The following is a 25,154-nucleotide window of genomic DNA, read 5'->3' as shown; positions in this document are numbered from 1 at the left end:
CTTAGAGCTGCTTCATTTTGGCACGGTTTGCCTGAAGCTTTGTTTCCACGTTCATGTATAGCTGGGCATGAATGTACTCTGAGAAGAACCTGAAGACTGAACTATTGGTCTACTGGGGGGCGCTATCATCTCCATGTGTTTGTGGGGTCACTCCATCTACCTTATTTATACACTGGGCCTCTTCCTTGATAGATAATTACTAATGCACAGAAAAAAATCATCTCTAATCATCTCTGTGGGATAAACAGGCATTTGTGGGCTAGTTAGGGAAGTTTGGGATGTGTATTTTAAATATTAAACAACCAATTTAGGAGCAAACTTGGAACATAATTCCTTCCTAAGCTGGCAGAATTCCACCTCTTGCCATAATGACAGTAATAAATTGAAGAGACCTTAACTGACTACAATGGACACCAGATGGGTAAACACCCATCCTAAGTAATGAGTTGGTTAATTATACCAGTGCCATGTTTATAGACCTTCAATTATTATTATTATTATTTTTTTCGGTACGCGGGCCTCTCACTGTTGTGGCCTCTCCCGTTGCGGAGCACAAGCTCCGGACACGCAGGCCCAGCGGCCATGGCTCACGGGCTCAGCCGCTCCGCGGCACGTGGGATCCTCCCGGACTGGGGCACGAACCCGTGTCCCCTGCATCGGCAGGAGGACTCTCAACCACTGCGCCACCAGGGAAGCCCTAGATCTTCAATTAATCTCTTGAGAGTATATGACTCCATCACCTACAATGGCTCATACCATCTAAGCAGGACTTTTCAGAGCTCAGGCTCCTCCATTAAGTCAAAATGTATGTCTTAAGAATCAAAGGGTTGGGTGGAATTTAGCTTACTATTTTCATTACACCTCTGTGTAGGGATCAACTTGTATAAAGCATCAGAGAAATGATGAGGCTGAGGCAAATCAAACAGTGACAGGGAGGAGATTTTAAAATATTTTACTGGTACTCACATAACCTCCACCCTCATACTTAGCCAGACTTGGTCATATTTATGTAACACCCAGGTCTCTAGTTTGTGGGTGCATTCAGACTTTCTGAAACAGTGAGTTCAGTGCCTCACTCTCTGACAGCTATGTTGGCGAAAAGAAAACAATGCCACTCTCACAAAGCAACGCACCTGGACACGCTGGAGACCCAACCCATCCCATGTGTGGATCACTCTAGTTCAGGAGCAGATAACTGGTTGGTCCATATTGCTTGGGCTCACCTATAGACCACTAGGTTATAACCCTGATGCACGTAAGCATCACTTGCAGAACTTTTACTGGCACCATGGCCACCGCAGACAAAATAGATCAGCAGCTCTGGTCTGGGCCCCAGGCATTTTTCTCTAGGTCATTCTAATGTGCAGCCAGGGTTGAGAAACACTGCTGGAGACTAGAGTAGTTGAAGCCATTGTGCCAATTTTCAAAGTATTCATGCAGAGTACATTTTAATTCATAATATAAAGCAGTAATGAACTCTCTAGTTCTCTCAAGATTACTGCCAAGTATGGCAAAATTGCCTATTTCTCCAGTTTTTAGCTTTGGAGGTGACAACGGTGAGACAATCCTGCTATAGCTTTTGCATCTGCTGCCACATCCTTAGTTCAAATCGTCATCTCTCTTGCTGCTCCCTCCCCACCCCTACCTGCACTGTTCCCATTATTTCTCTCCAACTCCAAACACATCTCTCCTCTTATAACCCTCTTCAATGGCTCCCTGCTGTCCAGACACTCAGTGTCTTCACCTGGGCATCCAAAGCCTCTCGTGAGTAGGCTGGGGGGATCATTACTTGAACCAAAGGGTCCCTCCCAGGTCCTGAATGAGCACTGTTGTCCCCAGCTTCTAAGCCCCTGCCTGGACAGCTTGTACCTCACCCATCCTGCCAGAAGTCCCCATTCAAGGCTCTTCTGAATAAAACCTTCTCTGATCTTGCCACCTCCCACTCCCAGCTCCTAGGTCTTCACTGCCTATGTCAAAGCAACATCTGATTACGCCTTGTGTCTGGCAGATAGTGGGTGCTCCAAAAAAAATAGTGTGTGAACAAATAAACTCCATTTATCAGAGTATCAAAACTGTAAGTTTGTCTTTCCTATTAGATACTGAGCTTTCTCTGAGAACACTGGGTAACATGGAAAGGAAAGCTTTTGGAGACGAATTTACGTTGAAAACTCTGCTCTATCACTTACTAGTGACAGGATCTTGGGCAAGTTGAACCGCTTCCTCAGCTGCAAAATGAGGGTGACGACACCTTGAAGGGCTGTGAGGATTAGCCGTGACTTGTATGGTACCAGACACATAGTAGGTGCCCATATATTTCCTCCCCTTGCCTCCAACTGACACAACTTACCAGATACTCTGCAAAATTCATGAACAACACCCTGCTAGAAAGCTTCTGCTTTGTATCTTATGCTTCCAAATGACTCAATTCTATAAAAGTTAAATGTTTGTTAGAAGACTTGAGAACCCTCTTCTCTCCCACCCTAGTCATCAGGGGCATATTATACCAATTACCTTATTTAATCCCCAACAGTCCTTTGAATTATTCCTGTTTTACAGCTGAGAAAGCTGGAGCAAAGACAAGACAATGGATTCTCCTTTAGGAGCAGGGCTCTATACTTTATGCCATGTTGCTCTCACATTTGGTCTTGTGAATGCATGCTTTTAAATGCAATCACTCATTTTTCTGAAATTAGAACCAATATTCCAATAATGTCTGTTGAATGGGTAAAAGTTAAAGTAGCTATTTTAATTTAAAAAATGAAAAATATTATTATATTTTAAGAAGGAGAGTCCTTTCAGCCCCACACTTTGGGACTGAATAGTGGCTGACTGCCACACCCTCTCAGACTGCGCCTCTTGGAGCCTTGATTCCTTCATCCCTAACTTGAGAAGAATAATAGTACCTGCCTTATGGGAATACAAGGATTCAATGAGTTAACACATGAGCTTCTAACACACGTGGAGCAGGATGTGGCACATGGCAGGGCTCAGCATCAGCTATTAGCATCATCTCCACAAGGGCCATTTTGCTCAGAATTCTACCAGGTTGTCCTTTAATGTGCTCTATTATAGGAAAGAAGAACAAAAAGAGAACATTCACTGTTGCATAACTGAGAACTCAATTTAAAAAAGGCACTTTAAAGACAAATAAAAAGTAACTTTATTGACTGCTAATCTTACCATGAAATTCCTATAAGAATAATTACAAAATAATGCATTTTTTTTCACACACTTCTGGTATCATCTTGATATGATGATCCTTTCACAGAAAGGATTATTTAGTTTATGTAGATATAAAGTTCATTGTTGCAAATACAAATGTAGATGTATAGAGGCAATATATACCAAATTGGTATACTGACTAGCAATGGATATTAACAAATGCAGAATAAATAACAGCTTTATACTTCTCTTTTATTTTTAAAACAATTTCCAAATACAAAAATGTAGATATTCAAAATGGATTTTCACATACATATATATAATTCTGCTGCAAACAGTGGATCAAAAAGCAAAAATGTCCTTAGCATGTTTCATTTTTGAAAACCCACAAGACTATTCATAAATGCAATTAGAAAGAGGGTGTGCAAAACCACCAACGATGCTGGAAAAACCCTAAAGACCTGATTCTGTTTGAAGTAGAGAGAAAATAAAGTATAAAGCACTATGTACTTAATTAAATATATTTTTTCTTAATGTTTAAACAAGAAACACTAGGAGCTAAGGAAATGTACCACATTATGAGCTGGGCTCTTTAGAGTCAAACTTCATTAGGATTTGTCTCTTAAGCATCTGTAAGAAATGGTGGATTATTTAATGACATAAGTAAAATAGTCATTAGATGATCCTTTCATACTTTCATCTTTTTATACACAGATTGAGATACTTTTATACATTCTGATACCTGAAACTTTGGTTCTTTCAAACATTTCATAAAAGCAAAATCATTTCATGACTATAGAATGTCATAGAATTTTTTTCCTTTTAAAGTGTCAAGTTAAGCCAATTTGACCAGGCTTGTGTGTACACATTGCCCTGTTACGTCCACGGCAGGGGCGTGCTAGGGACAGTATAGGTGGAGTTTGTTCTCATTCTCCATGTGTTTATAATACTGACTCCCATCCATGGGGAACACTGCAGGTGCTGCCGTACCCTAAGTCTACTTCTTTGTTACCTGAAAACTTAATTTTGTATAAAAATATGACTGTTTCTTTAGAAAATAATATAGTTTTTTTAATAAAACCTGGTAGATAGAAAAAATGGTATATCAAAATATGGTAAACAAATGTTGTAAAATATGAAATCATTAAAAACATCTCATAGAAAGACATTGTGCTAAAGTACTTTCCTGAAGTGTGAGCAACACTGTTACTGTACATCTAAAGGTTACTAAATTCAATCTCCTGACTTGGTTTCATTATATATCCTAACAGCAGTGGCAGTAACTGTCTTAAAAATAGTTCTTTCTCAAACACTAACATTTTCTGTATACTTCAAAATTAATGAAAAAGATATCCTCTGGATCGGTGGTTTTCAATCCTGTTACATACTAGCTCCATCTGGAAACTTTAAAAGAAAAGGCAATTCAATTCCACCTGGGTCTCACCGCAAGAGACTGATTTAATTCATCCAAGGTGGGACCCAGAAATTGTTAATTTTTTAAAGCTCCCCAGATAATTCTATGATGCAACCAGGGCTGAGAACTATGGCAAAAGACACATGAGAAAACAGTCGTTCTTAACTCTGTATCTATCAACTGATTGTCTGTAGGCATCATTCATTTGGTGACGTATCCTCTGTACCAAACAAGAAAGACCATGTATATGAGATAGTCATGGGAGCCAAAATGAAAAGTTAGTAAGCTTTAAATACATATAGGGCCTCCCTGGTGGCGCAGTGGTTGAGAGTCCGCCTGCCGATGCAGGGGATGCGGGTTCGTGCCCCGGTCTGGGAGGATCCCATGTGCCGCGGAGCGGCTGGGCCCGTGAGCCATGGCCGCTGGGCCTGCGCGTCCGGAGCCTGTGCTCCGCGGCGGGAGAGGCCACAGCAGTGAGAGGCCCGCATACCGCAAAAAGAAAAAAAAAAAAAATACATATAAACACACACAGTCTCATATATTTACATATGTATAACATGTACGTATAGTTAGGGTATTTTGGTTAAGCAGAAACCAGCATGACCATACTTTGCTGTTGATTAAAAAAAGAAAAAATCCACCCAGTACAGACATATTTTAAGACATTTCCATAGTCTTAACAGAAACAGGTTTTGGAAACTCCACAAAATTCATTATGGCATGAACACAACCGATCCGTTACTTGGACAAGGGGCTCAGCTGAGTCCTAGAGCTTTCTGGAAGAGCAGGAGGATGACGTGGCACTGACCAGGTGTAAAGGAGTCACAAAGCATCATGGCGTGCACGGTCTTTTGGTTATTGCTTGACTCACATCTTCTTGGCCCTGGGCTGCCCTTCTGGTGGAGGCATCTTTGGCATGCTGGATTTTGACTGCTTCATTTGTGTTCACTTTGGTACAGCCCCAGTGGGGTGGCAATGGCTATGAGTAGGTGACGGTCTCTCTATTAAAAAATGAGAGCCTCTCCTCTCTCTCTTCCCTCCAACCACCGGCATTTCATGAGGGAGTGGTAAGAAAAAAAAAATGTACAAGCAAACAAAGGAACCCAACAACATCTTTCACATGATAAAAAAAAAAAGTGTTACACATAACTGAACTGGGAAACAAAACAATGAACAAACACACCACAGTTGGATATTCTGAAGGCTTGGTAACCAGTAAAGCACATTTCCTTCCAAAGGATCAGTGAACTTCTGGGCACTTGTCTTGGTGTACATTCTCTATAGTCCTTTTACTTCTATGTAATACTTAAAGTGCAACTGTCCCTCAGCTTTTATTTCTGTTGCAAATATTATAAAGAAAGAGCTATGTTTGGGGTGAAGAAAATATGGCACAGTAATAGGTAAAGAAAGAACCCATGGCTTTCACAGCCTCTAGCGAACAGCAGGCTGTCTGTACAGCTGCACATAGACGTCCTTTATACAACAAACTCTGGAACTTCATCGTGGGTGAGATCCAGAGAAAAGTATTTGCTGGTTCTTTTGACTGGAAAAGCATCTTGGATGTTGACACACTGCTGAGCCAAGCAGCTGCTGCAATAGAGGCCTTCCTCATCCAGTTCATGGCCGCACCCAAAGGTATAACTCTGAGCAGTGTCCTGACACAGCCCTGCAATGCGCAAAAAGTCTTTCTGATACAGTCTGATGTCATCGAGGCTCAAGCTATGTCGATCGGTGGAGGTCTTTGGTTTTCGACATATAGTCTATAAGACAAGAGAAGGTTGAAACAACTTTAAGAGCATAGACTAAAGCTAAAGTTTAGCACTATTTGCCTTGTACAGAGAGAAGCTGCAAAATTATAAAAGATTAAGGAATCCTTATATGTTAGGAAGTGGTTTCCAATCTGTGGTCTGTGGGCCCTGAGGCCCTGTGGGGCAAAACGTCACTACCACCACCACCAATAATAGCAGCTGGCATTTACTGAGCCCTTATTATGTGCTAGACCCTAGAATTCATTCAATCTTCCCATCAGTCTGTGAGCCAGGTGCTATTATTCTCCCTCCTCTACCGATGAATAACCCAAGGCACAGGGAAGTCAGTGCAATGTGAATCCAATTGTCTCTAGCATCTCAGAAACCAAGCAGTTATCTTAAAATCAGGTTGCAGAGGTAAAGATACTGTTTCTCGGTTTTTCCATGAGGATATGGCAATTCAGCACGGCAACACTCTCATGCTGAGGTCTGTTATTCTTTTAATAAGAAATGGGAAAACAAACCAATTATTACTCAAGAAACACAGTTTAAAAAACTATTTTTTCAAAAGCCAGAATTCTTGGGTAGAAAAATAACATGACATGCTCTTGGTATAGCAAATGTTGCGAGACAGCCCCAGGATAAAGAGGTGGGCTCCCGAACACGGCAAGAGGTCACACTCTGACAAATGCTCCACACAGCAGGTAGCAGACTTTTAGAACTCATTATCCCAAGAAGTGGTTCCAGCTGAAAATATAAGTAGGTTAAAAAATGGTTCCAATAATTACATGAATGGAAGATCCTTAATGGTTACTTAATGAAACGAGGCATTACAGTTCTAATCCACTTTTGCGGCTGAAACCACAAAGGCCAGCCTTGTTAGAATAAGATATCACTTTTGCTGGAGGCAAAAGTACCAGGAAGAAAGAACAGAGCCTGAGCTCAACAACATTTTACTTGGAAGGGTCAGGTCTGAGAGCCTCCTGAAGATGACCATCCTTGTACTGACGTCTTCTGAGGCTCCACCGAAACTTCACATAGAATTCATCAGGTCATCACCACAAAGCATCAAGGCAGGCACGCGAATGCTCTTCCCATCTGGTAGATGTGGAAGCTGATCCTTCGCTGTGCCCCACAAACGTTCATGTACAGTAAGAGCTAACGCTGACTGGCAGGGCTGGGGCGCAAACCCAGTCAGTTTGACCCTGGAGCTTGTAGCCCTAATCATCATGCTACATGTACTGCAATAAATATCACTCATTGGAGTTCCCAGAAGAATATTTAATAAAATGTCATGTTCACATTATGGTTACTTAAATGGAAAAGAAAAAAAGGACAAATGAGAAAAAAGGGAAGAAAGAAAGAAAAATATAGGAGGCAAAGATTGCCAGAATACAAGAGAAAGAAAGAAAAGAGGAACACATGTAGAAGGAAAGAAACAAAAGAGACAGAGAGCACCCAAGTGCTTCCCTGGAGACAGAGGTGAATATCAGCAGTAGATTATATCGAAATGCTGCAATGGTGTATTTTAATTTATCTACATCTTCTGATAGTTTAATAGTCTAACCAGTGATCATGGGTTATCAAATGCTCTAGCTTAGCATAGTTTGAAAATTCAATCTGAATGGAATAATTAGAGTGTGGAAACATTTCTACCACAACACACCTGACGAGAAAATTACCCTCCCAGTTGTTGAGATCAACACACACACACATACACACACCAGAATTAACCTGAAGCCTGAAGACTAGAGGCTTCCCACCCACATAAAGTATGAAACAAAGTACATAGTTTATCCAAATAAAAACCCAACTCAAAGATAAACAGAACTAGAAAATAAATGGACATAAATTCAGACTAAAACTAGAATGTATGTTATCTACTAGGAATCATTTCATTAAGGTTTTAAATTTCTGCTCATTTATGTAATTATAAATGTAAGTTCCTATTTAAAATTGTCTATACCTTCAGCTGCTGATTTAAAATTTCAATCCTTTCCATACCTGTGGGAGAGAATCAGTGCTCTGGCCTCGAAGTTTGACCACCGTCTCGGAGGAGCTGGAGGTGGAAGAACCAATTTCTTTCACAATCAACCCTAAAGTGAAACGCAGAGGAAAACCAGTGAAGACTTCAAACTATTCATCCCTCTTGCCACTCATCTGACATATACTGCTACCAAGAAGGAAGGGGCAACTATTAACCACTGCCCACACATCTCACTGTGGCCCTTTGGCAGCAGATGACCAGGGCGGGGATCACATTCTCTCCTTGTGCTGCAGTGAACAGGAGGAGTGAGATATATGCGGGGTTAGAGCACAGGACGGAGGTTAGAAACTGCATTTCCTAAAATAAACTTTTAATTAAGCTATTTATGATGCAGTTAGGAATGAACACAAACGCTGAAGGTGCAAAGCAATCTCTTTACTGTATCTCCTAAAGCTCCCCCCACTCTCCACACAACACTGACTTTGAATTTAACCTGGACACAGCCCCTAGGTCTGGTTCTACTTAGACGAGCAGTGGCTAAGTGCGGGGCTCGGGCCTCCTCTGGAGTCACACAGATCTGGGTGGGAACTGGGTTCAGGTAAGTTAAGGAGCTGTGTGTCCTGGCCAGTGTCTGTGTGTCCTTGTGTCTGTCTGCTCCTTAAAATGGCGCTGAGCCTAGCACCCATCCAACTAAAGAGCAAACGCTCACAAAGGGCTAGGTCCAGGACCAGCATATGGAACACACTGTGTTCCGGAGGCTCCTCTTGGCCAGCGGGAACACCGTGGCACAGGCCTCCTGCAGCAGATCCCACCATGAGACACCAAAATGGGAGGCCACAGTGAGAAGTCAGTTCTGGGGCTCTGAGGTCAATGGAGCTCCTCATCACCCCAGTGCTCGGGGAAACTGATAATTCAGAAACAGAAATCCAGGGGCTGACACTTCCCTAAGTGACTGTGGCATGGGAATAAAGAACCCAGGAAAAATGTTTCGAAGGTAAAATTGTCAATGAGAACTGGAGATGTAAGTGAAGACCACTCATATTTTTCTTGCAAACAGATGGAGAAAGTGAATAGGTCAGGGCCCAGAGCCCTAAGGCTAAATGGCTTAAGCACATTTCCACCTGATAAAAAAAGAACCTTAAGTAAGGTGATTTTTATTCAGCCACTGCTAGTAACCTACAGAAATGACTTTTCGTATTCTATCTCTTTAGAAGGGCCTCATAATAATTCAGTGTCTAGAGTGTATTGTTCGATGATTAGTTCAATTAAAAAATGATATATGTACATTCTTGGTTTACATGTAGACAGTTTAAATTATTCTCAGATGACACTCATGTTTTGGGGGTTGGTACAAAGTGCTTGAGTAGAAGATCTTTCTCTAGAAAGCTCCTTATCTTCTAAAAAGCCTTAAACTTTTGAGTCAATCTTCATAGGAAGAAGATGTGGACTAGTGCACTGGTTGGCACTGGGTATGGTTCCTTTTGAATTTCCTTGTAAATGTGCCCTTTTCTGCCTGTAAATAATTTGCTCCAAAACCCAGAACCAGCCCTAGAAAACTCAGTATCAAGCCTGGTGCTCAGAACACTGAACAGACTCCTGCCAAACTTCCACAAGAATGAAGGATAGAGCAGTACACTACGTCACTACTCAATCTTAGCTCCATGGTTTTAAAACAATGGGCTCAAACTGTAGAGATTTTGGCAAACTAGGATGATGCAAAGAAGAAAATAAAAACATCCATAACCCCATCATCCGGAGAAAAGGTTATTAATATTTTTATGTATATTTTGTCATATACATGTAAACATTTTTATAATTTGAGATCATACTATCTAAACAATTTGTACTGTTTTTCTTACCTAGGTTTCTTACATTATTAAGTATCCTCTGAACCCACTAGCTAAGGAAAGGACCTTCCCGAGGGAGCTCACCAGAGTGTCCATTCAGCTTCCGAGACAGGAGCATGTCCTCCGTGATGTAGATGCACATGTCTGGGCTGACTTCCAGGGGCTCTTCGTTCATCCTCTCCAGGTCCCTGGGGTCGTCAACCAACATCTCTATTTCTGACACAGAAGAAAGAAAAGACATTTAGTGACATAAGGGGAAATGGCCACTGTAATTCATAGCCACTCCTTGAGGGAGGTTATTTAATTATTCATATTTAAAAATAAATCTGCTAATGAGACTCCACAACAGGAAACCCTAGCGACAACTCTCAACTAGATGCTGCTTCTCTTCTTCACAGGACTGCTGTGTTATCTTCATGTCTGCTAATGCCATGATTTGACTGTCAATTATTCTTTCTCTCTAAGAAAAGAGAAAAGCTGTACTAGCATGCTGTAATAACGAAGGGCCCAAGGAGACTGATGGGTCGTTTGCCTCATGCCAAAGCAGACTGTCGACGAGGACAGAATGAGTAGTGCAGGAAGCTCCCCATCACCCACAGCTGACTTCTCTCAGAGCATTTAGCGACTTGACTTGATATCCACGTGAATTCTAGAGTAAGCACACGTATGTGCTGCAGTTTTCCTTAAATGGAATCAGTGTATCTTCTCCCCAAACCTGAATGCTACAGTGATTATTTGAAACAGAAAAATTAAAAAAGATGCACACAAGTACTAAGTTTGGCTGATACAGGCTATAGGTCTGATCGTATCTCCTTAACACAGGGTTAAGCAGCCAAATGCTGTGTTCCTTTCTTCTCTATTACTACATCAATTCTACAGAAACAATAATGCGAAAAAACTGGAAGAGAAAAAGCAGAGCATCCCAGGTGACAGGTCAGCACTGTTAGCTCGGAGGGCCTCGGGGGCAGGTTACCATCGTCCTGCAAATCCTCCTCCAGCCGGTCCTTGCCGCCACTCTCCACCCCGGAGGTGTGGGAGCTGCCGTGGCTGGTCATGGAGCTGCAGGTTTTCAGCTTGCGGTGGATGGCGCTGCCAGGGTAGGCATCTTCGGGGCCCGCGTCCCGGGCCTTGGTGTCGGCCTCGATGCCCGAGGTGTGAGAGCTGCTGTGGCTGGCGGTGGAGTGACGGGACAGGCGCTTATGCTTCATGCTGCCCGCGCTGCTCCCGCTGGCCCGGGACCGCTTCTCCAGCTGGTCCATGTCGAGGTCCAGGTTGTCGCTGATGTAAGATTCCCGGTACTGCTTCTTCTCTGTGTGGTGAGGAAGACAGCTCGTCATTATATTCAACCAAGGCAGAAGGAACAGCTGATTAGTTGGGGTCAAGCCAAGAACAAGTACAATTTCACATTCAGAAGTGAGTGGAAAGTGCTCATAATTCTGATAGGAGCTCAATTTAAGAAGACTGCAAAATGAATAAAAACCAGTACCATAGATATGAGGCGAGTATTTAACTACTCAAAGTTTTAAAGCTTCAAACACCATAGAAGAATGCTACTCAAAGTGTAAGATGGCAGATCACTTCTTGTCTGCAAACTGTTATTGGTCCACAGTGGAATAAGTTCAGGAATTGAGAATAAACATTTAGAAACTTTCAAAGTGATCTGACATTGCCAGGACATCCACGAATGTGATTTTGAACTTTGCAAAAGTATCGGTCCACAGTGGATTAGAAGTTTTTAAAAATCTGGTCCTTCCCCACAGATAATTTCAAAATGACTGCTACAGAAATGGTTCAATAAATATACTTATGCTAATTGCCTTTCATTTGATTTGTTCATCTGTTCAATTTGGGCCATTATTAGCTTAGCTCTAACTGTTGAAGACAATTTAAAATAAAATTATTCTTCTGAGAATTCCTTTCAAAAAATTCTAGAATTTAGATTTTCATGGATGAAGGTTGCTTTTCTCCATTTAGGCTGAGTCAGTGAGGTTTTACCATCTATTAAGAACACATAGTAATCACTACTGGTTTGATAATTTATACTCATGTAGCCTCTGATTGATAAAACTGTTCTTTGATTTAACGTGTCAGTACACCTCTTTAAGGTAGCAAAGATACAATATTGGAAAGTCCCTTTTATCCAATGCTAAACTAACCATTACATAAAGGCACAAAGTTACAACTGAGCTACAGGTGTACAACTGATACAATCATACTATTTTTGTGCTTCAGGTCAGAAATTTAAAACAAAGAAATAGTTAAACTGCCTTGTATCTTTAATACTGATGAGAAATAACACATTAGAACAATGTTAAAAATGGAGAGTGCATTTGGGGAATGTTAAATTGATATTATTTCAGAAACTGCTGACTACTAGACTAATTGGGTTCTCAAGGGCCTGTTAATGGATTTAATTGTACTGTGTCTTCGTTAAGTAAAACTACTTGCACTCTTGATGTTTGAATCCAGCTCTGAAGTATAATCACCACAGGCTTCCCCAGAGAGGGAATGAACATCAGCAGGAAGAAAAAATATGCATTCCAGGATGCAAAATGGAAAAAATGCTTGGAGAAGGCTGTGTGTACATTTCTGGGCTTCAGCCCTTTCATGTCAATTCTAAGGAATCGAGCTGAAACACACAAAGGTGAGTGTGTGTAGCCACACAGAGGCAGACTGGAACCAGACATCAGAGCCTAACACACACCTCACTGCAACCAAAGTACATCCATCTACAGCCCATATTTTAGGGTTAGACTGGGTTCTAATGATTCCTTTTTCTGAAGGCAACAGGAGTTAAGATGAAGATGAAGAACTAAAGGGGTCTGCAAAATTCTCATACTTTCTATTCACTTTAGTTTCAATACAATAGCCATGTGGCCCTTGGAAGGGTGGAAAGTGAAGAGAAAAAGTAAAAAAAAAAAGTCCTATATGGTGTTCGAGTTCTAAGACAATTGAGAATTGTGGATCTAATAATTTAAAAGCTTTTCTCTCTCTTTACAAATAGCCCTTTTACTCCCAAATTTCTGGTAGATTTGGAATCAACTACAGTTATTCTATACTCACAAGCATAGTCACTAGAAGACAAGCACTTTGCCAACTTGTTTTCTATCTAATAGGAGCCTAGCATGAATTAGTTCCTGTCAATGTGTCAGCGCAGCCTTGGTGTTCCATGTGCTGTCTTCTATTCCTGTCATCGTGCTTTATCTCTTAGACCCTCTGCAAACATTTAAGAAGCTTCACACCAATCAGTTACAAAATGAAGAAAACAAGGGCTTCCCTGGTGTCGCAGTGGTTGAGAGTCTGCCTGTCGATGCAGGGGACACGGGTTCGTGCCCCGGTCCGGGAAGATCCCACATGCCGCGGAGCGGCTGGGCCTGTGAGCCATGGCCCCTGCTGAGCCTGCACGTCCGGAGCCTGTGCTCCGCAACGGGAGAGGCCACAACAGTGAGAGGCCCGTGTACCGCCAAAAAAAAAAAAAAAAAGAAGGAAACGCTGAAATAATTCTGAAATTTATTCTAAGAGATGCAAAATGCAACCTCTCACCCCCTAGTAATCACTGGTGTCAACAGGGCAAATCATCAATGTGTCAGTGTTCTATTTATTCCCTCTACTGTAAAAGCCCACAGACCACCAAGTTTTTCATATGTTATTTTATAATATAATGCAGTCAATGTGCCCTCTTGACACAGACCTAAGAATAAGCCCTAGCTATTGAATAAAGCTGAGGTGAAAAAAATTTTTAATGACAGAAAGCATTTTTTATCCATCTGTTCTAAATACCGTAAGATTCTTGTGAACATTTTTACTATAAAATGAGAAAACAGTGTTTCAGACAAGGTGACTCTAGATGAAATTTAATTAATAAAATATAAATTCTTCTCATGCTGTGATTTTGGCTAATGTTAATAGTTTTTTTTGTTTAAAATGATGGAGTCCTTAAGTGTGGGTGAGATAACTGGATTCAGGCCAAGGTAAGTCCAAAGAAACTGTTTCAGGTTTTCTTCAGATCTGGAGGGATTTCTAAGCAGAGAAAACTAAAGATGTAAAGGAAAAAAAGCCATCCCTGCAAAATCTATCTATATGTATCCATGTAAAAGATCCAATCTGCACCTTTATCATTCCCTCACTGCCCCTACTCACATAAGCTCCCAAATGCACTTGGTGCTATGCCTGATAACAGACAAAGCCCTCCCCTCTTAACTCCACATTCTATGTAATTTTGCTTTAGAACCTGTAGGCGACCTTCGTTAATTCTTTCAAGCTCTAAGGGGCTCCCATTAAGGTCACCTAAACAAGAATTTACTAAAATGCTGCTGGCAGCTGCTGGAATAAGTGAATTTCTCAAGGTGCCAAGTTGGCCATTTAGGAATGAAGCCAACTTGGCAAAATGATGGGCTCCGCACCTAAGTTACCTATTCTCACACGCTTTCTTGGCGCTTCTGTCCTGTTTAAATTCCTAATCTTCACATCAGCATCAGAGAGGTATATGCATTTATTATACTGATGAGTCATCATGGGAAAGAACTGGCAGTCTAGCAGCAGGGGAAGCCAATACACTTGACAGTGAGACCAATTCTCTCCGAAGACAGATGCAGTTTGGTGGCAGACAGTGGAAAATGATTCACATTCCAACTACTACTTAAATTACAATGGCTTCTCCAAACTGGGTGTCATTTAAATTGACAGACAGCTTTTGAGAGAAATCAATCAGATGCAAACCTCTATAAGGTTTTTGTTTGTTAAGAGAGAAAATGGTACAGATGAACCTGTCTGCAAGGCACAAATAGAGACACAGATGTAGAGAACAAACATATGGACCCCAAGGGGGGGAAAAAGGGGGTGGGATGAACTGGGAGATTAGGATTGACATATATACACTAATATGTATAAAACAGATAACTAATGAGAACCTGCTGTATAGCACAGGGAACTCTACTCAATGCTCTGTGGTGACCTAAATGGGAAGGAAATCCAAAAAAGAGGGGATATGTGTATCCACATAGCTGATTCACTTCGCTGTACAGCAGAAACTAACACAACATTGTTAAGCAACTATACTCCAATTAGGAAAAAAAAAAAAGGAGGACAGGTACTTGTCTCACTTCTATAAGAAAAGTGAGGTCTGAGAGGTCGAAATCTGTTTCCGATATGGACCTAAGATATGAATCTGCCTCCTAATGTTCATACAAATACCCCAAATCGAATCCGATCGAATTACCAAGAATTACTACAAAATGAGTTTGCAAAAAAATCGAAGACATTAAAAAACCAAATACGCAAAGTAGCATTTTTGGGGATTAGAAGCTGGAGTGTGCCGAACAGGGTAATCACAGGAGATAAAGAGTTAACCATTAGGTTAATACTGTGAAGTTGAAGTCTGCTGCTAGAAGTCCCTATCCCTGTCTTCCTCTCTTCACCATGACTTGACCCCACTTTCAGGGCCTGGAACTCTGAAGCCCCAAAGGCACTGCTCTATTCTGTGTCTCAGCAAAGCTCCCACAGGACTGGCTGACAAGATCCTCAATTGTAAACTTCTCTCTCCTTTGTTTGTCTTTCTTGCTCAGCCAGACGTGGGGCCTCCTAGCAGTCAACAAGAGGCTGGAGACATTCTGTGACCCACCTTTATTGCCACTCTAACCTAAGGAATAATCACACTGGAAGGAATTCCAGATAGCCTGTGGATAACAGTACCAAGGTGGATCAGTGTATAAACAAAGCTCTGAGATGCAGATAAAAGCTGATATGCACATAAACCCTGGCCTGCACCTTCATGTGGTGGCTTTCTGTAAGAATTCTCAAGCCAAGTGTGGGGAAACCTTACAGAGACTGTTCTCGAAGGTAGCTAAATGGCAGGGATAATCTCGGATATGCTGACTAGCACTGTGGGCCTTCCGGGACAGTGCTGAGATGAAACAGGAATGCTGCTGGGGATCTGGAGACACCGGTCCCCAGGTCCCACTCTTCAGAAGACTAAAGCCCCAGTTCTTGGCAGCTGTAGGGTAGGGGGCCCCCGGTGGCAAAAGCACCATCTGCTTCCCGCCCGAGACCCTGCAGGACCTTCGTTTTCCTCCAGCTTCCGGATATGGCGCAGGACAGGCTGCAGGTTCATGTAGAGGCGGTGGCTGTTACTCAGGAGCTGCAGAAGGTGCCTGGAGCGCATGGGGCACCCCGTGTAGTAGATGAGCTTCCTGGCTGAGGGCAAGCCATCTGGCAAAATCTCAAACTTCTTTCCCTGTGGAGGGAAGGCATGAATCAGATCAGGAAGAAAAGTGTCCGATGTGCCAAGCTCCCCTTCATTTTCTAGTTAGTAAGGAAAACTACAGACTCAGAAATAGATGTATAAAGCTCCATCCAAAATTCCCAGAGCATAAATTACTGTTTTCCCTTCCAAAAACGTCACAGGACAGAGGATTACCAAAAATTCAGGGAAGTGCCTAGGCAGGGTCTTGTGGTTCCATCTTTGGTTTCTCTGGCTGGCCAGGCCATTTACATAATGGAGAAGAGAAGGGCCCATCACAAAAGCATCCTTAAATGTAATCCCAACACGCTAACTCAGTAAACAAGATAACAAATTCTAGAAGGGTAATGCATTCAACTATCTGTTGAACACTTACAATGTACCAAACACTTTGCTAGGCCCTGAGAAAATAACAGCGCAGAGGACAAAGTCCCTACCCCTATGTCACTACATTCTGGTGGGAGAGATGGTAAATAAATACATAAAATAATTGCAGCTTATGATAAATTCTGGGAAGGAAATAAATAAGGAGTTATGATAGTGAACAATAAAGGATATCTATTTAGGGTTTAGGAAAAATAAAAAACTCTCTAGTTGGATAAAAGAGGGAGCTGGAAGCCAGAAGGACAGTTAGAGGGATGAGACAGGAAGGAGAAATAAGAGATGGAAGTAGCCTAAGTATCTTTCTGTCAGTAGAGGAATCTCATTCATTAGGTTTGGGATCATTAACATAAAGTTCTAAGTTGAGGGTGAGGGTTTGGCAAAGTTCCTTACAGTTATGGAATGTTATTAACTCCTTTAACTTTACTGACAATGAACAGGGCAGCAGGACTACAGAAAGGAATATTCCAGGCACAGTGATTCTCAGCTGGAGAGGAGAGATAAAGCAAAAAGTCACTTTGCACTTAAAGTCAGGGCAAAGCAATATGGGTTTGTGTAACTCAGACATGGATGGAATTTTTTACTTCTCGACTTTCCATTTTAAAAGGAACCAACATTGGATCTCAATGCTAGAATGCTTATAACTTACACTTAATGAGCACTAAGCATGTATTAACTCACTTAATCCTCACAAGTCTATGGGGTAGGGGGGTACAGTCAATTATCCCCATTTTGGAATGAAGAAACCAAGGCACAGAGATGTTAAGTGATTTGCCCAGGGTCACACAACCAGGCAGGGCTGGGCTGGCTGCAAGAAGAATCATCTGGGAAGTTTGCCAAAATAGATTCCTGCTCTCCACCCCAGACCAACTGAATCAAAAATCTCTTAGGTGAGGATGATGAGGCCCAGAAATCTAAATAAGCCCCTCAGATGCGAGTGATACACAACTAGATTCAGGAACCACTGGGTGCAGGGCCCTTAAGGAATTCAATTTCTATAAATGTATTTTATTACTTCTTAATTGGGGACATGAAGGGGGCAAGTGGGGTAATAATTTGCTCATTTACAAATAGCTCCACTCCTTTCCCAAAGAGCTTGAATGAGAAAGAGCCAGTGAGTAGGAGGCAGGTCAGGCCCCATTTAATGTATGAGTGAAGTGAAATCAGATTGGACTGTGCCCAATGTAAAGTCAGAAACAGGTCTTTTAACTCCCAGGGCAATGTGGAGTCAGTGCCCAAATGCTATTTGGCAACAGAGCCCTTTATTTATATAGGCCATCTTCCTGATGGAAAGAAAGAAGCACATGTGTCCTAATCCTTATCTTCCTCCTTTCTTTGTGTATTTTTTCCAATAATTTCTGAACAAAGTGAAATTATGAATTTTAACGACCACTAGAAATACATATAATTAACTGTAATTCTTTGAACCCTCCCCCAAATGGATACAGCTGACAAAACAGTGAAACAGCTGGGAAAAATCAAGAATTTGCTCCAACAAAAGAAAGTGTATCATTCTCAATAATCTAAAAGTAAAAGTACTTTTCCCGTTAAGAATTGCAGTCCTTTCTTTATAATGATGAGTTTCAACAGACAGATATTAATAGAAACATCTTTTTATATCACTCTTTATTCTTTGCTCAAGAGAAGTTAGCTTCCACAAGAACTGGCCAACCCCCATGCTAAGAGTAATTTACCCTCTGATTACAGCTTTCTGTTTTCTAATCCCTCTGCTGTACATTTTTAAAAACAATTCTGTTTGATGAATTCATCTTGAATTTTTCCCATCACATTTCTTCTGAAACTAGAATAACTTAGGGTAGGGTGGTGGGGACCAGATACACAAATTAAAATTAGGAATTTCTTTTGCTATAAGACTCTGTGTTTTAGGTTCACTACTGAAAAGTGGCAAGGATTATAATTATAGCACATGCATAAGAATATAAGACAGCTAACTATTTTCATCTTCAATTTTGAGAAAATATCAAGTTTTGTGCCTGAAACAATATTTTGTTTAAGAAAACAAAACAAAAAACAATACAAGTCCATAAAAACAAAAAACTGAGTACTTTAAGTCAGTTATTTTAAACTCACCACAAACACCAACTTTCCAACATTGGTCCAAGGGAAATCATAAAGTAATTGTTTCTCTTCATCTAAATTCTGTGGAAAGAATTATAAGAGTTACTTATAACTCTTACAAGTAATGCAGAGAGAGTTACTGAGGAAACTGACAGCTATTCTAAAACAGCTCTAACTTCTTTCCCAGAAAACTAAAATACAATAATTAAAATCTGAAAGAGGTCCCCAACTCTCTTTGGAGATATGCAGACAGTAATTAAAAGAGGAGTGATACAATTCTGTCGCTTTTGGCTCCTGAGTGACTGTGTTAACCTGCCCTTTTAAGGCAATCTTTTCCCTTCTGGCCTATCCCTAAATTTAAATAAAAAGTCCAGAAGACTCAGGCATTCAAGAGATGAGATAAGGCACTCAGACTTTCATAACTGGATATTTTGCCTATATCGAAGATAAGGCATCCTTATATTCTCCCAGGTCTCACAGAGGGAGGCATCTCTCTCCCTTGTTGATGGCTGTAGCATAAAACCATCCCACCTGCAAAAGGATGATGGTAACTACTTACTCAAGGGACAGGTTTTATCAGAAAATTGTAACGGAAATTGAAATGTCTGGTCAGTCACTGTATTAAAAAGTCATTTTTCTTTCCACAGTTATAGATGCACCAGATGATAAAAAATAATAATAAAAATTAATGACACACAAAGAAAAATGTCTGGATATTAATGATCTGTGAGTGATGAACTGCAGCCAATCTTTGGTTTGTTGTTTTCTGTTCTAGAGGACTTATTAGTGTGAAGGATCAGACTGCTTTACTTCGTCTATCCCACATTATCTACATCTGTGCTAGACAAATAGGAAGTAATGACCAATCAATGACTGGAAATGGACCAGTGAACCTATCGCAGGACCAGGCAGGCACACTGCCAGAGTAAGACATAGTGGATGCCATTTGACACTTACTTCTCATTAACTAACCTGAAAAATCTGTATTCCCCGCATGGTCAATCCAAGGGTCAGAGAAGCTTCAATTTCCCTTTTATCCTATAGGGATAAAATTGTATGAAAAAGTATATTTTTCTTCTATAATGAACAATTCAGCACCAAAGAAAAGAACCAAAGATAAATTTCAGGATTAGAAAGCTTTTGACTTAAAATAACTTTGCCTTTCTGCATCCCTTGTTTTCTATAAGATTTAAGAAAATCATGGGTACATATTAAATCAGTAATGATATTTTCTACTTTCTAAATCCCTGCGATTTCAAAGTTTTAGTGTTTTTACTATATTATATACACTTTCATATCTGACAATATTCTAAATATTTGTGTTACTGAGAACTCTAGTAAGACTATTTTGCTGCTTTTACATCATTTTTTAAATCTTCTCTCTTATGCTTAATCTTTTTTCAGAGGTTAGAATCTTGAATATAAGGTTGTAGTTATATTCTGAGGTGTACTAGACTTTATGTGTCTAAAACTGGTTAAATCTCCCAACTCTGAAAACAAAGTCAGAGGCAAGCCTGAATAGTTAATGCTCTTTCATGAAGATAGCTAATAAAGCTATAAAAGCTTTACATTCAGTTAGTCTTGAAAGAAAATACTTATGTTTAAAAAGTTCAATTATCACTTGCCAATACGATATACATTCTACCAGCTAAACCATAAACTAAAAAAAAAAAAAAAAAACTACAACAAGTATAAGAGAAAAAATTGTACAATTAAGAATGTATTCTGAACTTGGCCACATCTTCTAAGTGCTCATCTGTAACAAGTGGATATAAGGTATGAAGTTCAAAATAGAAAACAAAATTGCTGAGTAACTAAAATATTTTCATTATGAGATTTCTCAATAAAAACAATAAATGAGTACATGCAGATCTTTATTACATTTACTGCCAGTTTTTGCATGATCATGGAAAGGAATATTTTTAGAAAATGCATCCTTACCTGGCATAGTAAAGAGAAGTCACAGCCTATTTTCACTATTGGGGCTGTTTTTTCCCACTAATACTCTTTTTTTTTTGCGATAAGCGGGCCTCTCACTGTTGTGGCCTCTCCCGTTGCGGAGCACAGGCTCCGGACACACAGGCTCAGCGGCCATGGCTCATGGGCCCAGCCACTCCGCGGCATGTGGGATCTTCCCGGACCGGGGCACAAACCCGTGTCCCCTGCATCGGCAGGCGGTCTCTCAACCACTGCGCCACCAGGGAAGCCCCCCCGGGAAGCCCCCCCACTAATACTCTTTACGTCAAGAAAGGCACACACAGTACAGGTTTAACAGGAGAAACCAATCCATCACTATGCGCTTAGGCCAATTTCCCTTTCAAGGCTGTTCTGATTGCTTCCTGAAATAAGATTGTGCGCATAAAAATGCTGGTAGTGCGGGTATGAGGTGCGTATTACTGGGAGAGAGGCACAGAGGTTTTTGTTGTTGTTGTTGTTCTTGTTGTTTTAAGTTTCCTGTCTTCTATCTCCATTTTATTAACAGGCCTTAAATGAAGCAGTTTTAATGGCAGCCACGTGATTTCTTTAAAGAATGAAAATTCTGCCTATAAGGAAAACATATCTACTTTCCCACCTCATTCAGTTCATTAGTATTAGTTATCTTGTTTTAAGCAGACCAGAGTGATTTTCTATGACACATAAAAGTAGTGCACTTTAAGCAAGCTGAAAGATTAATTTTTACATGAAAGATAAATTGGAGTTATCTACTTCACTAAAGGATTCCTAATAGGATCTTAGTAGGATTCTTTAAAATACCAAAGCTTCCCTACAAAATAAAAAGCAACCAATATTTACTGAGCATTCACTAATGTGCCAGGCACTCCATCTGGTTATTTCAGATTCACCATCTTGTTGAATCTTCCCAACCTGTGATATGTATAGGATCTTTCCCACTTAACAGATGCCCAGGATTGTAGCAACAGTTGCCTAGGATCCCAGCAAGAGTGAATGCTGACGGAGGGTTTATAAAGCCACAGTCTTTCTGATATATCATTCATACTTCTAATACATTTAAAAATATAAATTTATTGTCCAAAAATGTCATTTATTTGCATTTTCTCATATAAATTGAGGTGTCACAATGAACCCCCTTAAAAGAAAAAAAAGAACTCAGTCTTCCAGGAATTTAGCTGAAGAGATCTTGTGGAACTCTATGCCTCTGAAAGATGACAGGGCATTAACAATGCATCTCTTGCGCATGAAAGGAAAAATAACATCCTTTGCTCTCTTTTTAAGTCTTTTGAACCAGCCAGGAAAATTACCCAGCAATATATCCAAACTACGGTCTAGTCTCCAATTGCCTAGTTAATCTTACCACAAAGGATGTAGGAGAGATAACAAACCTAACAATAACAATGATAATGGTAAAGGCAACACGTTTAATTTCATGCCTAACACGTGCTGGGTACTGTTTTAAGCACTTTTCACCCACTAATTCCTTTAGTCTCCAATAAACCTCAGAGTTTATTGGGTATGTTACCATCCCCATTTATCTATGGGGAAACTAAAGCACAGAGAGGATAAGTAACATGCCTAAGGTTACACAGTAAGGGGTGAAGCTGGGATTTAATCCCAGCAAGGTAGGCCCAACAGACCACACTCTGAACCACTGCATCCTATTTGGTTGGAGAATAAATATACCTTTGAATACTTAAGTGGGAATTCAAGGGTTCTTGCCATGGAAGTGATACTTGTGAAATAGGGAGAGGAGTGGGAAGGAGAAGCAGGAGAGAAGACAGAACGTGATAAATAGTATTGCCAGTGATTCCCTGCAGAGCCCGCCCCAGTTATTATTTGGGTCTGTGACCTCTGACCCAGGATGGAAAAATGAGGCTAGAGACACAAGAACACAAAACACAAGGACACAGGAGAAAGGCAGTAACAAGCTTTAGAGTGACAGCACAGAGTCAGTGGTTTAAGCACACAGGCTCTTGTCAAGTAGACCTGGGTTGAATCCTGGCTCTTACTAGTTTTGTGATCTTTGGTGTGTATCCTGATCTGTAAAATGAAGATTACAGTCCTATCTTATAGTTATGAGGATTTTTAAAAGAGGATAAATATAAAGTGGCCCCATAAACACAATATTCAATAAACATTAGCTATTGTGGTGATGTTCTTATTACTAATGGATACATGCAGGTACGGCTTCACTTCAAGGAGTATTAAAAATTACTGATCGAACAAGTTGCAAATGTTACTCCCCAAGGCAGAAATGCAGATTTGGGAAGGAGAAAAATAACTATTTCATAATCACTGAAAAGCCAGATGCACAATTTACAGCCACTTGTTATCTCAATACTAGGACCATTAAAAAGACTCCATTCTGCTCCCAGGACTGAGGAAAAGCATCACTGACTCCAAGACTGACCAATGATGACAAACAGCAGTTGAAATGAAACTCTTTTAAAAGCCCATTAAAAAAAATTAAAATGACAACTTTAAATAAAAGCTTCTCCTGATCAAGGAGGTATGGCTGCAGACCTACTGCAGTTTTGTACCTTATACAATCTGTAGTAATGAACGGCAACATCATCCAGTCGGACGGCCTCTTTGATATATTTAAGATGAGCCTCAGAAGCTGTCAGTGCGAACTGATCTTTGTGCATGTTTGGAATGTGCTTCAGGATGTAGTCCTTCCCTCTCTTGGAAACAACCTGTTGGAATACAATGGGAGCGCAATGCAACATTTGTTGGAGGGATGCAAATACTACCCTCATCCCCCAAATGATGAAAGGATGAGAACCGAAAATAGGCCATGTAAATTGGCTGATTTCCATTAGAAAATTCCCACGCTTATTCTTTTTTGATCATCTGTTATGTGACCTGGCTGAATCAGCTAATACTAGAAGCTACAGAGTCAATTTAGCTGTAGTACTCCATATCTAAGAAGAAAAATCACAAGAAATGGGAAAAATATGTTCTCTTGGTTTTAAAATCACCAACAAAGAAAAACCATGCAAACTTGCACAGTTTTGTCCACCTCACTGCTTAGACTTGCAGAATTATTGGTACCATGAAATGCAGCCACTGTCAGCACATCTTCACGTTCCGGATCCTACTTAACTCTTCTAAAATTACAGCCACAGAGTGGGAGGTTCTAAATGTTAATCCGAAGAAAGCAGGGGACTGCGAGGAATTCTCAGAAACATTTCTGGTTTTTGCATAAGAGGCTGATATGAACACTCTACTCAAATGCTTATGAGAAAACAGTTTCACTCAAATATTCATTACAATTCACTGCGACTTCAGTTTTCATCAGACAGTAGTCAAAGCTTTTAGATATCAAAAATATATAGTATCCAGTAGCTGCAGGTTCAAAGAAAGGTGTTGATAAGTTAAAAGTCTCAGCTGATTTCACGAAGATTATAAAATATGGAAAGAATTATGCAAAGTAAACAAAAAGCATTTTAGTGCTTAAAATGACCAGGATTTGAAAATTAGAGAATTTTTAGTTTTATCATTGTTTTTATAGTTACTGATGTTTTGTTTCTTCCTATGAATATTTTAAGGAGAATTAAACATGATGAGTTATTGGCCAATAATCAAGTTTTGCTGAGAACTCAAGTTACAGATTTTTCTTTCTAGGTTTCTTTTACATGGAGATCACCTAAATCAGTACTTGTCAACCTTTTTCAGGTCAAAGAACCCCTAGAAAATAATATCTGTAAGGGCAATGAAGTAGATGATTTTGGTGATCGCAAGGGTTGAGGAAGCTGGTATCTCGGCACCCTGGGTGCCATAGCACACTAATGGGAAGCTCTGCTTTAAAGACCAAGGGTCATTGAGTACCTGATGATAACTAGAGAATGTAAATACAGGTTAATTTTGGCCCAACAGACACTGCTATGCAATAGCCTGACATCTTTTGTGGGTTTTCTTGAACAACTGAAGCACTGTCAGCCAGTGAACAAAAGCTTATATTGAGCACCGTGATGTGAAATGCTGAAGAAACAGAAAAGGTTAAGTTTATGCCTGTCCTTTAGAATATGCTAAGAAACACTTAGATCACTGGGTGCAAGAGACAGAGCATTTGAAAATAAAATACTTATGTTCAGGGTCTGACTGAGCCCAGAGGAGGGGCACTGGGCACCTAGACAGTCTGCCCAGGGAACCACACCTGAGCTGATGAGCAGGAGTAGCCAGGTAAAACAGGGAGGGGGCCTCACCAGCTAAAGGAGCTTCAGACAGAAAGGCCCAATGTGTGAAACACCACAGTAGGTGTGGAGACACAGAAATTACTGGGTGTTGCTACAACACAACACACAAGGTGCAGGACAATCAGAAAGGAAGCTAGAAAGGT

General features: G+C 40.6%; 1 protein-coding gene across 2 annotated transcripts in view; it reads right to left on the bottom strand.

Annotated features, from left to right (window-relative positions):
- Nucleotides 1-5,092: 5,092 nt before the first annotated feature.
- The window catches only part of FRMD6 (FERM domain containing 6), a 79,322-nt gene continuing 59,260 nt past the window's right edge, over nt 5,093-25,154 (bottom strand). For both annotated transcript variants that reach the window (XM_081226895.1, XM_081226896.1), the window contains exons 7-14: nt 23,353-23,508; nt 19,829-19,894; nt 18,869-18,937; nt 16,216-16,390; nt 11,132-11,467; nt 10,243-10,374; nt 8,329-8,420; nt 5,093-6,336 (exon numbers count right to left, since the gene is read on the bottom strand). In XM_081226895.1, coding sequence (XP_081083021.1) covers nt 6,052-6,336; nt 8,329-8,420; nt 10,243-10,374; nt 11,132-11,467; nt 16,216-16,390; nt 18,869-18,937; nt 19,829-19,894; nt 23,353-23,508 — 1,311 coding nt within the window. In that variant the 3' untranslated portion in view covers nt 5,093-6,051. The remainder of the gene's footprint in view (nt 6,337-8,328; nt 8,421-10,242; nt 10,375-11,131; nt 11,468-16,215; nt 16,391-18,868; nt 18,938-19,828; nt 19,895-23,352; nt 23,509-25,154) is intronic.

The sequence above is a fragment of the Mesoplodon bidens genome, assembly GCF_964165515.1.
Source record: "Mesoplodon bidens genome assembly, chromosome: 3".
NCBI classification, from domain to species: domain Eukaryota; kingdom Metazoa; phylum Chordata; class Mammalia; order Artiodactyla; family Ziphiidae; genus Mesoplodon; species Mesoplodon bidens.
The sequence above is the reverse complement of the archived record's forward strand: the minus strand, read 5'-3'. Positions and strand labels throughout refer to the sequence as shown.